Here is a 13438-nt window from a genome sequence, read left to right as displayed (position 1 = left end):
ATTTATTAATATGTCTGGCTTCTTTTACTGACAGAATTAAAGGTCCAGATTTACACGCATGTCACACAGTGCAGCAAAGCAACATACTGTCTGCATTGCGTTATATAGCGCCATCAATAATCTGCTGTTTTTACAAAGATATGGTGCATTTCTGCTGCTTAATTCTTCTTCCGTACCTTGTGCTGACTGGCTTTAACTAAGGCTTTCTTACAAGGCAAGGGTGTCTTCATTACACTAAGGAATTTATTTCTTCATGAAGAGACACCTTGCCGAGCAAAACCAATCTTTGAAGGCATTGTCATTTTTGAATGTGTAATGCGGAGCCAGCAAATCCCACTTTCAGACTTGTGTTGCCTTGCTTCACCTTGTTTGACTCAAGAGCAAATCAAGCCCTATGCACATCTGTCACAAAGTGTCTAGAAACTGAGCCCTTAGATTTGCATTTTGTCTCTTTGAAAATATCTTGGACTAGAACAACAATGAAAGTGATTCCCATCTACTGTTCCTGCACCTAAACAACAGCTGCAGGATGGTAGCTTTTCCTGCTAAATGTTTCTTTCCCACATCATACTCTAACTTTAATTGGACTTTGAAACTGCTGTGTGATAGGATGCGTAAAAGATCATACTTTCATAAATGGCCTTTGACTAACCATGTATTGTCTGCCACGATCCTCTCACACAACATCTCAAAAACAACTTTTTCATGTGGCTCGAAGTAAATATTGAGAAGATTGCAAATTTCAACAATATCTTTACAACGAGAAAGATAATTTGAATTTGGTAAAATCTTAAAGAAAGTAAGGTTTAAATAAAGCAGCTGTGCAATTTGTGTTTTGTGGGATATAAACAATAGTCTTAAAATATAAAGTGATGGATGCCTCTGAATATGATATATACTTAACCCACTGCACTTTGCCCGGAACAGTTCATCTCACTTTTCTGCCAATCATTGTGTCACTGGTTTGCTCATCATATCACTGTAAAGTATTTTTCCAATGTAAATAGTATTTTTCACAGATTTTGAAAGCAACCCATGTGTACAGTTTTGCAATAGCTTTTGGTATCATTTGGAGAAGAAAAGTAAAAAATATTGTTGCATTGTCAATTTTGGGTGCTCTAGATGGATGGTATTCCACCACATACAATATTCCAGCTGGTCCACTCATGTTGTCATTATTGAGGACATTATGCTAAAAGTGGTCCCATATTTGTTGTCTTATGTGAGTGATGGATCTGCCACTATGTCTGTTGGAGTCATTACTGTTGCAGTCTGCTGCGCACAGGGGTTGGACTTTTAGTTAACACTTTTATAGTCTACTTTACCCAGCACATTAGGCAGAGTAGACATTTAGTCATTGGCAGTGTACTCCCACTTTGTGAGTGCACTTCAAGTGTCCACTGGTAGAGGAGGGTATTTTTGGTTTTCCCATTGAAGTGTCATTGTCCATGGTGCTTAAATCTGCATAGATAGAGAAACACCTACTGCTGTAGCGACAACTCTACATTTGACGGAGATTCCAACTTCATCTTGGCAGAGAAGGAAATTGCACCGCAACGGTGGGTTAGTCATCTGGTACTTAATCTCTGAAGTGTGGCAGCTGAGCTACAATTCGGTTATGAATAATATACATAAAACCTTGTGGATTTTGATACACAATCTGCAGATTTATTTATGTACCTGTAATGGCAAAATGTATTTTTTAGTAAATGTTTTGAAATGTGTGTTCCACAGACGAATGTGCCATTGAACCGAAATCAAGAGTCAACTGTGGCTATGGAGGAATCACCAAAGAGAGGTGCAATGAAAAAGGCTGCTGCTGCGATTGCTGCAAACCGTAAACCATCTGGCGCTTCAGTCATTTCCAGCAAAACGGTAGGGTGCTAAGAAGAGAGTACATGCCAAATCCACATAAAAAACTCCTGACACAATGCCCTTCACCATAGTATCTATGTGGTACAGGAAGTACAGAAATTTCAGGACTGGTATCACCTCTACTGGTTTCTTTAAAGTTTTTTCAGTCTCAGGGCACAAATGTGATTGTTTCATGATGACAACTAGTAGAGGTTTGACAGTGACAATTTTAGGCTCGGTTAAGAGTGGGACTTGTGGCAAATAGCTATAGCTATCTGTTACCACTAGTGACAGTGTAGATATCCATAGGCTGTTTAAGGAAAAGGTAGCAAAAATAAAGATATCTTCAGGTTCAATTAAAGGGTTATGTTAATAAAAAAATGCACAGTTACATTTATTTGAATTTAAAGGCATATACAAATTGGTATGTCATATTAAGAAGTGTTTAGGGGTGGAGTCCGGATTAACAATCTGTTACGTAATCTCTGAAGTGTATCAGGAGATCTCAATTGGTTTATGAATAAAATACATACAACCCCATGGATTTTGGTAGACAATCTGCAGTTTTATTTATGGACCGCTCATTGCTAAATGCCCTTTTTTAGTAAAAGTTATCAAACTTGTTTTCCTCAGACAAATGTGCCATTGTTCCAAAATAAAAAGTCAATTGTGGCTTTGGAGGAATCACCAAAGAGAGGTGCAATGAAAAAGGCTACTCCTAAGAAGACAGTAAACCAGAAACCTTCTGGTGCGTCAGCCCTCTCCAGGCGAACGGTAATGTGCTAAGCAGAAGGATGTCTGTATTTTCAATTTCCAGATCACAGTTATAAAGTTGAGGCTATTTAGAAATATCAAATGATTGACTAAATTTGGACAGTGAAGACCCCTCTTTCTAGAGTACATGCCAAATCCACATAAGAAACTACTGACACAATGTCCTCCACCATACTGTCTACGTGGAACAGGAAAGTTTGACTTTGAATACTTCGGTTTTGGTATCACCTCTATAGGCTTCTTTGAAGATTTTTTTTAGTCTAAGATCACAAATGTATCTGTTTCATGTTGACAAGTAGTTTTGGGCCCCAGAAAGAGTAGGACTTGTGGCAAACAGCCATAGTTAGCTGCTCTCTGTAGTGCCTGTATGGATTTTGGTAGGCTGGTTAAATAATGATAGAGGAACAAAAAATAACTTCAGGTGCTACCAAAATTCCTGACTTCTACGGGGTAGACAATGTGGAGACTAAAATACAAACTTGATCTAATAGTTGTCTCTAACATGAATTGTTTTGCCTGATGTTACACGAATAACTAGAAAAAGATGAACCTGCTCATAATTATTTTTGTGTATAGGACTTAGTAATAAAGAGTATGTTTTCACATACTTTTACGTGGGTTTGGTTTTCAGTCCAAATCATTCCAGCTTCCGATTAATTACATAAAAAATAGTGCATAATTCATTCTATTTTTAATTTCTGTATACAAATATAGAGTGAATGTTTCATTTTTATTCCCATCTTGAGTGTTTTCTGGCTAATGTAGTAGGGCATGTATGAAAGTACAATGGAGCAGTAGTACTTTACGTACTCTGACATGTCTTTGTATTTATGCCCCACATAGTTCAAGTCTTTAATAGTAACATTTAAAACAGGTGAGAAATACATCTCAAAATTAATTAATATGTCTGGCTTCTTTTACTGACAGAATCAAAGGTTCAGATTTACACGCATGTCACACAGTGCAGCAAGGCAACATACTGTCTGCATTGCCTTTATATAGCGGCATCAATAATCTGCCATTTTTACAAAGATATGGTGCATTTCTGCTGCTTAATTCTTCTTCCGTACCTTGTGCTGACTGGCTTTAACTAAGGCTTTCTTACAAGGCAAGGGTGTCTTCATTACACTAAGGAATTTATTTCTTCATGAAGGGACACCTTGCCGAGCAAAACCAATCTTTGAAGGCATTGTCATTTTTGAATGTGTAATGCGGAGCCAGCAAATCCCACTTTCAGACTTGTGTTGCCTTGCTTCACCTTGTTTGACTCAAGAGCAAATGAAGCCCTTTGCACATCTCTCACAAATAGTCTAGAAACTGAGCCCTTAGATTTGCATTTTGCCTCTTTGAAAATATATTGGACTAGAACAACAATCAAAGGGCATATCAGCAATGACCGGCGATAATTATCGCTAAGCGCGCTTAGCGCTAGGATAATTATCGCCGGCTAGCGTGGATTTTTATCGCTGAGATAGCGTGCTATTAGCAACGCTTATCTCAAAAGCGATTAAAATCCTCACGCTAACTGCCTAACGTGAGATTATCGCTGGAAACCCACCGATAATCTCACGCAATGTGGCGTTAGCTCGATGTTAGGGACTCACAACTTAGTCATGATATCCACCTTCCATAGGATATCATGGCTAAGTCAGTCCTGAAGCAGGCACAAGGAAAGTAGCGATAACAGGGGTTCTCACTACTTTTCTTGCCGCTATGCTTCATAGCATGGGGCTTGATGATAGGAGAAATGTCGCTTAGCGACATTTCTCCTGTCATGTCAGGTCAGGAACGCCCACTTTGCATCTCATTAGAGATGCAAATCTGGGTGTTAGGAATTTCTACGCTAACACGAGTTTTCACGCGTTAGCGTGAGCTTGCTAATTAGGCGATAAAATTATCGCTGCTTTTCGGCCGAAAACGGCCGCAAAAGCGGCGATAATTCCATTGCCTCACCTTGCTGATATGCCCCAAAGTAATTCCCATCTACTGTACCTGAACCTAAACAACAGCTGCAGGACTGTAGCTTTTCCTGCTTAATGTTTCTTTCCCACATCAAACTCTAACTTTAATTGGGCTTTGAAGCTGTTGTGTGTTAGGATGCGTAAAAGATCATACTTTAATAAATGGAATTTGACTAGCCAAGCATTGTACGCCACAATGCTCTCACACAAAATCCCCCAAACAACTTTTTCCGGTGGCCCGAAGTAAATATTAAGAAGATAGCAAATTTCAACAAAATCACTATATCTTTAGTAAAATCTTAAAGAAAGTAAGGTTCATATAAAACAGCTGTACAATTTGTGTTCTGTGGGATTTGAAGAACAGTCTTTGGTGCCGATTACGATCCTGGAAAAACTTGGTATGAACCGTCGGTCAGAGCGTTTTCTCCGTCCGACTCGTACCCGGTTGTAAAACTTTACAAACATGGAAGTACGATTCGCACGGAAACACCATTTACGTACGAATCGTAAAAAACACCGTCCGATGAAAATATACATACGAATGTGATCCGGTAATGCCCCGACGTGACGTCGGGACACTGTCAGGCAGCGTTTCACGACCCAGGAAGTACGATTCGAACCCACAGCAGTCAGGACGGTAATATTTTTACGGCACCCAAAAAGTGCCGGAAAAGCGAAGTACGCCGCAAAACGACCAGAATAGGGGGCCCGGTACGCGCCGTACCCCCCAGCCCCCGTGAGTACGCGCCGTACCCCCCCAGCCCCCGTGAGTACGCGCCGTACCCCCCCAGCCCCCGTGAGTACGCTCCGTACCCCCCCAGCCCCCATGAGTACGCTCCGTACCCCCCCAGCCCCCGTGAGTACGCGCCGTACCCCCCCAGCCCCCGTGAGTACGTGCCATACCCCCCCAGCCCCAGTGAGTACGCGCCAAATCCCTGTGTATGTACCTCCCTGTACGTGTCGAACCCCCGTGTATGTACACCCCTGTATGTGTCGAACCCCCGTGTATGTACACCCCTGTACGTGTCGAACCCCCGTGTATGTACACCCCTGTACGTGTCGAAACCCCCGTGTATGTACACCCCTGTACGTGTCGAACCCCCGTGTATGTACACCCCTGTACGTTCGAGTCGTACCCCCACCCGTGTATGTACACCCCTGTACGTGTCGAACCCCCCGTGTATGTACACCCCTGTATGTGTCGAACCCCCGTGTATGTACACCCCTGTACGTTTGAGTCGTACCCCCACCCGTGTATGTACACCCCTGTACGTGTCAAAACCCCCATGTATGTACACCCCTGTACGTGTCGAACCCCCCATGTATGTACACCCCTGTACGTGTCGAACCCCCCCGTGTATGTACACCCCTGTACGTGTCGAACCCCCCGTGTATGTACACCCCTGTACGTTCGAGTCGTACCCCCACCCGTGTATGTACACCCCTGTACGTGTCGAACCCCCATGTATGTACACCCATGTACGTGTCGAACCCCCGTGTATGTACACCCCTGTACGTGTCGAACCCCCCGTGTATGTACACCCCTGTACGTTCGAGTCGTACCCCCGTACGCGCTGGGGGTACGCACCGTACATACACGGGTGGGGGTACGACTCGAACGTACAGGGGTGTACATACACGGGGGGTTCGACACGTACAGGGGTGTACATACACGGGTGGGGGTACGACTCGAACGTACAGGGGTGTACATACACGGGGGGGTTCTACATGTACAGGGGTGTACATACACGGGTGGGGGTACGACTCGAACGTACAGGGGTGTACATACACGGGGGGTTCGACACGTACAGGGGTGTACATACACGGGTGGGGGTACGACTCGAACGTACAGGGGTGTACATACACGGGGGGTTCGACACGTACAGTGGTGTACATACACGGGTGGGGGTACGACTCGAACGTACAGGGGTGTACATACACGGGGGTTCGACACGTACAGGGGTGTACATACACGGGTGGGGGTACGACACGTACAGGGGTGTACATACACGGGGGTACGGCGTGTACTCACGGGGGCTGGGGGGGTACGGTGCGTACTCACGGGGGCTGGGGGGGTACGGCGCGTACTCACGGGGGCTGGGGGGGTACGGCGCGTACTCACGGGGGCTGGGGGGGTACGGCACGTACTCACGGGGGCTGGGGGGGGTACGGCACGTACTCACGGGGCTGGGGGGGTACAACTCGAACGTACGGAGGGTTGGGGGGTACGACTTGAACGTACGGGGGCTGGGGGGAGTATCGGCGCGTATGCGGGCACATGTCTCCATGGTTGCTATGGGAGTTCGGTGTGGACGGTGTTTTTTCCATACGGTTGTAACATCGGACGCACGGGATGGATCGTAATTCCGCGGTCGGACTTCACTTTTCACATTTGTACGGTAGATCGTCCGTGGACGTGTCGGACACATTTTCCGACCCGAGGACGTGTGGGGAATAATTCCCAATGCGATTCGTATGGACTTTTTCCCATGAGAATCGTAATTGGCAGTTTGTACGGCACTTTTACGATTCGTACGGTAAAAAGACCGGATACGAGTCGTACGAGGAATTTTTTTACCGGATCGTAATCGGCACCTTAATATATAAAGTGCTGAGTGCCTCTGAATATGATATATACTTAACCCACTACACATTGCCCGGAACAGTTCTTCTCACTTTTCTGCCAACCATTGTGAAATTGGTGTGTTCAGCATATAACTGTAAAGTATTTGTCCAATGTAAATAGTATGTCTTGCAGATATCAAAAGCAAACCATGATTACACTTGTGTAATAGACTTTTGGTCTATTACATAGGTGTAATAGACATGCCTTGTTTGAACCATTTCCATGAACCAAAAATACATGTTGTGTACTGATACACGGCAGCACCTCTTTTTACCACACTGTTTCTTATGTAAGTACAGTTCGATGCGTTCCAACGATGGCTACAGTCAACAAGAGTAATGGCTGTGTCAGTTTCTCTGATCAAAATGTCAGTGGGTTTGTGTTAAAATTGAGGGTTCATTCATAAGGGTGCTATATATTTGGACAACACAAGTTTAAAACGTATTTGGATTCATTTAATTCCCGTCTGTAACTCTTTCTGAAATACTAGTGACACCAGATTACCTACTAAAATTGTGGTATGCAACATTTTCTAGTAACAGAACAATTTCTAAAGAAGTTGCAGTTAGTAACTTGTTAATCACAGCTCTACAGTGAAGCCCACAGGTTTCACATTTACAAACTGTGGAGCAAGGCTGTCAGACAGTTTTGGGGGCCCCTGTGGCCTACGGTTGATTGCAGAGGGGGTACCTAAGGAACCCCATGTAAAACTCTGCACCATGAGGTGCCTGCCATAGGGTGCAGGGTTTTACACACACACCCCATTTTCACATGAAGCCTGTGTTATGGCAGGTTCTCGGGCAAAAACATGTGCTACCATAGGAAACAATGGGAATCTGACCAAACAGTGTTTGGTTGTATCGTAATCCGGTGGTAAGAACTGCAGACCGCAAGTCAGTTGGTCCAGATTTCAGAGTTGGTGTTGGGCGGAGGCTTTCCAACCGGCATCATACTGAGCCCCCTATAGCGTGAGAAAAAACTCTTTGGAGACCGAAAGGCACATGTTTACAATTGTGAAACGTATATGCAGAATAAAATGTCATGCTAACTACTATGGTTTGTGCAAATCAAAAAATAATTTGTCGACAGCCCATTTCTAAACGTTTATGAATTCATTTCACATCAGCTAGCTTTATACATTTACCAAACCTCACCCTAAACTGTAGGTTGTCCCATTTCACTAATAATGTTACAGTCGTTGCATGTGAACTAGTTCCTTGTTACATAAACATGAGGACATACATTTTCAATATCTGTTAGTGACTCAAACATATAACAATTTGGGCTGATTCACAAAAGCATTTATGTGTATGGGTCGTTGTACTAAAGAGTATGGGCCCGATTCACAGAACTAACTTAAGACAAAATCCTAAACTTACTACCATTTTGGTATTCACAGAAGGCACTTACTCATTTTGGTATTCACAGAAGGCACTTACTCATTTCGGTATTCACAGAAGGTGGGAGTCCAAACTTTAGTACTCCTAAATGCCTTATGTGAATACCGAAATTCTTAAAATTAGGATTTTTCTCAGTTTAGTAGTAGTATAGTTAGGACTCCTAACTTTAGGACTCCTAAATGTCTTCTGTGAATACCGAAATTCTTAAAATTAGGATTTTTCTCAATTTAGTAGTAGTAAAGTTAGGAGTCCTAACTTTAGGACTCCTAAATGCCTTCTATGAATACCGAAAGCCTTAAAATTAGGATTTTTCTCAGTTTAGTAGTAGTATAGTTAGGACTCCTAACTTTAGGACTCCTAAACTGAGAAAAATCCTAACTTTAAGACTTTCGGTATTCACAGAAGGCATTTAGGAGTCCTAAAGTTAGGACTCCTAACTTCTGTGAATGCCAAAATGAGTAAGTGCCTTCTGTGAATACCAAAATGGTAGTAAGTTTAGGATTTTGTCTTAAGTTAGTTCTGTGAATCGGGCCCTACATTTTCACATACTTTTACATATGTTTGTTTTTTGGTCCAAATGGTCCAGCTCCCTGTTCATGAAATTGGAAATAAGGCTCAATGCATTCTATGTTTAGTTTTTTGTATACAAATAAAGACTGAAAGTTATACAAATAAAGACTGTTTTGTGGCCAATGTAAAAGGGCATGTAAAAGCATACCAGAGAAGTACTACTTTATGTTCTCTAGCTTGTCTTTGTAATTAGCCCCATGGAGTCCACGTCTTTAATAATAACATTTTTAAACAGGGAGAAATACATTTTAAAATTAAATAAAAGTGCCTGAATTACATTGAGGAATGTTGTTTTCGGAATAAAAGATACCTTGCAGTGCTAAACTGATCTTTAAAGGCATTGTATGTTTTCTATTTGTAATGCGGAGTGCATCATACAAAGCAAAAGGAAGTCGCAAAGAGAAATAAATAGATTTCTTGTTGTTAAGGCAGGGCAGCATACTATTTTGACACATTCTTACGTTTACCACTTTTTGTAAATGTGAGAATGCGCCACTTTATCGATGAAACTCCTCCCTGCAACAAGATAACACAGCTACGAACATGAAAATATAAATTGATCAATGGGACTGTATATTGCTTTAATCAGCGTCATTCATTCTGACTGCACACATGAGGGAGTGTCTGCCCTTTAATGGGTTCGCTTTGTGTACCAAGGGTTTTTAATTTTTTTTATTTTTTATATTATGACTTGTTCAATGCAAGAAATTTGATGCGTTTGCACCCATCAAGTAAGGACCCGTAAGGACAGAGGCACCTGCAAAGTAATGCAATGAAAATTTACCATTGACAAGGGGTCTCGGATGCAGACCCAGTATATACACCTACACGCCAATGGCTTGTCCGAAATCTCAATGTCAGACAACCTCACAATAACAGTGAATGCATAACAGAGGCACAATCACATCTTGGTATGTGTCTGTATGGTCATTTGAGGCATCCGTGGCCAAGTCCTTTATCTGATCCTATAATCATGGGAATGTGTATGGATCCGAAGTGACTAAGGGTAACACTAGTCTAGGTGTGTCTATGCATGCTTACGAGTATAGGCGCTGCATGTATGAGTGTGACCGGGAAAAATCCAATTCAACTATGCTTGAAAAGCAAAAGAACTCACAATGAATGAATCGTGAAAATTGTTCATGATTCAACACAAGCTCTGTATCTTATCGGACCACTTATTGAGAGTCAATACCCATAAAGCAATTTAGAGAAAGGTTTGAGGTGAATACCATGCAATATTAAAGCAAACGTCTGGGGAAGTCAGACGCCTGAACGTCTCAAGGGATAACATATTCCCTTCAATCATCTTCACTGGGACACCACAGTGTCCCGTCAAAAGACTTGCTCTGATCTGGGAGGGAAAAAGGAAATGTACTGGAAAAGGGAAGACACACAGACCTATGCCTCAGTCTGGTCACCGAATGGCAGCCGAGAACTAACCCCGAGTGAATCAAGATAATAGGGAGATTATCAGAGACTGTACCACTCGTACCGTAAATCAGGGGTGGGGAGTTTCAGCTAACTCCTTGCTCCCGGTCGCCGGTCTGCCTTGGTTAGAGAAAATAACCAACTCTAGCTCATCACACCATAGTGTCATTGTTGAGGAGATTATGCTAAACGAAGTTGCATATTAGTCGCCTGATGTGAGTGATGGACCTGCCACTATGTCTGTTGGAGTAATAACTGTAGCAGTCTGCTGCACGAAAGGAGTGGACATTCAGTTAATGATTATCATAGTATACTTTACCCAGCATGTACGGCAGTGTAGACAAGCAGTCTTTGGCAGTGTACCCCCTCTTTGTGAGTACATCTCAAGTGTCTACACTTTGAGATGGACACTTCACTAACATATAACATCCACTGGCAGAGGAGGGCATTTGTTGTTTTTTCATTGAAGTGTCTTTTTCCATGGTGCTTACATCTCCTTTGGTGCAGAAACAGCTGCTGCTGCAGCAAACACCCTACATTGAATGTAAATTCCAACTCTGTCTTGGCATAGAAGTAAAATACACCACAATGGCAGATCTACATAGGGTTATAAATACTTTACACACAACCTCATGGATTTTCAGTTTTATTTACAAACCTGTCATTGCAAAATGCCATTTTTTAGTAAAAGTTATCTAACATGTTTTCTTCAGACAAATGTGCCATTGTTCCAAAATAAAAAGTCAATTGTGGCTTTGGAGGAATCACCAAAGAGAGGTGCAATGAAAAAGGCTACTGATAAGAAGACAGTAAACCAGAAACCTTCTGGTGTGTCAGCCCTCTCCAGCCGAACGGTAATGTGCTAAGCAGAAGGATGTCTGTATTTTCAATTTCCAGATCACAGTTATACAGTTGAGGCTATTTTGAAATATCAAATGATTGACTAGAGTTGGACAGTGAAGACCCCTCTTTCTAGAGTACATGCCAAATCCACATAAGAAACTACTGACACAATGTCCTCCACCATACTATATATGTGGAAGAGGAAAGTTTGACTTTGAATACTTCGGTTTTGGGATCACCTCTATAGGCTTCTTTGAAGGTTTTTTAGTCTCAGATCACAAATGTGATTGTTTCATGTTGACAACTAGTTACAGCTAAAATACCAGCCTTATTGAGACTGTATATCGAAATATAAATATTTTTGAGTGTTATGTTTTGGACCTGCGAAAGAGTAGGACTTGTGTCAAATATCCAAAGCTAGGTGCTCCCTCTTATGACAGTGTAGATTTCGGTAGTCTGGTTAAATAGAGGGTATCTGAAAGAAAGATAAGTTTAGGATCATTTACAAGGGTATTTTCATTAAAAGAAAAATCTGCACATTTATTTGAATTAGAATTCAAAGGAATATGCAAAGTGGTATGTCATAATAAGTTGTGTTTAGGGGTTCAGTATGGATGGTGACAGCAAAGGTCTATGACATCCAAGTGGCAGACAGTGTGGAGACTAAAGAACAAACTTGTTATTATAGTTGTCTCTAACATGAATTTTCTTGCCTACTGTTACACTGGTAGCTCAAAAAAGATGAACCTACTAATAATTAAAACAGTTCTGGTGCTTGGTTTCTCTGTTAGCACATTACATAAAACTAAATGTATACATCCTCTGATTCAGCTTTATTAAAACATTCAAACGACACAGCACAGCAGCTTGGAAAATATTGGGAAACTCATTGCAATTTGCTGTATGTGTTTATTGTGACTAGACAATTCACAAAAGTCTACAAAATGTAGCTGTTTTAGATGTTGTTAAGGTTACAAGTAACTTACATCAGTAGTCAATATCAAAAAAGCATCTTGGAGGTATTCTTTTTATTATCTGGAGGAGAATATCCATGTTTTATTTGGTAAACCTTTAAATTATAGAAAAATTGGCGAAGCAGTGAATATCACTGCAGATTGCAAGAGCTAGAAAACACTTTTGAGATCCTCGGATCCATGGCTACTACAAAGATTATTCGACTTCACAGCTTTGAATGTTGAGTCATTCAGCTCCAGTCACGGAACTGGGATTATTCAGTTGCATTGCTGCAATGTTTTACCCAAATATATGGATATAATTCCCTGCTCAATGTTCATCTAGCTCAAATGGATCAGAAGGCACTTGGCACCAATTGCTGCATTCTTTCAAGGGGTCCGCATTACAGTAAGGAATGTTTATCTGCATGAAGGTGTCCTAATCTGTAAAGGTATTGTCTCTGCTGTATGTGTAATGAGGAGTGCATCACACATAGCAAAAGAAATTCATGAGGGGCGAACAAAATATATATTTTTTGTTGTTAAGCCTCAGCGACATACTATTTTGGTGCATACCCAGGTTTAACATTCTATGTAAATGTGAGAATGTGCCAAAATGTATTGGTGTATGCTTTAGATCACCCCCACTAGGGTAGGGCAGGGTCCAAAGCAGTTGGAGTCCTCTTCTCCTTCCTGGGAAAGCATGGTTCCTTAGTCCTTATTCTTTCTTCCTCAAATATCAGGAGGCAAGGTTCAGGATTCCCCCTAAGTACTAAATTTAGGTGCGCTAAAGGGGGGTTCAGGTCTGGACCAATGGGTCCCTTCCTTGGGGTGGATACACTTCCTAGTATACCAGTGTGCAGTCTTAGGGGAGCATGAGCCTTTTCTTCATTGGTTTGCTGTCCTCATCTTCAAGATGCAGGGGACTGAGATGTGTGCCTCATCTCGCCTTTCCCACCTGAGAGGTGAGGTTGGCACATCTCTCCTCCTAGCTTGGTTACCCATCGATTTGTTCTGCCAGGAGTG

At 42.1% G+C, this 13438-nt stretch overlaps 1 protein-coding gene across 8 annotated transcripts in view; it reads left to right on the top strand.

Moving 5' to 3' along the window:
* Window positions 1-13438, top strand: part of LOC146829991 (uncharacterized) — a 328887-nt gene that overhangs the window by 230367 nt on the left and 85082 nt on the right. For 7 of the 8 annotated variants that reach the window (XM_085604233.1, XM_085604235.1, XM_085604231.1 and 4 more), the window contains 2 exons: window positions 1735-1875; window positions 2488-2628. In XM_085604233.1, coding sequence (XP_085460359.1) covers window positions 1735-1875; window positions 2488-2628 — 282 coding nt within the window. The remainder of the gene's footprint in view (window positions 1-1734; window positions 1876-2487; window positions 2629-13438) is intronic. The other variant, XM_085604232.1, reaches the window with a different exon arrangement.

The sequence above is a fragment of the Triturus cristatus genome, chromosome 5_1 (assembly GCF_964204655.1).
Source record: "Triturus cristatus chromosome 5_1, aTriCri1.1, whole genome shotgun sequence".
NCBI lineage: Eukaryota > Metazoa > Chordata > Amphibia > Caudata > Salamandridae > Triturus > Triturus cristatus.
Note: the sequence above shows the minus strand (reverse complement) of the source record. Positions and strands in the feature narration are given on the sequence as shown.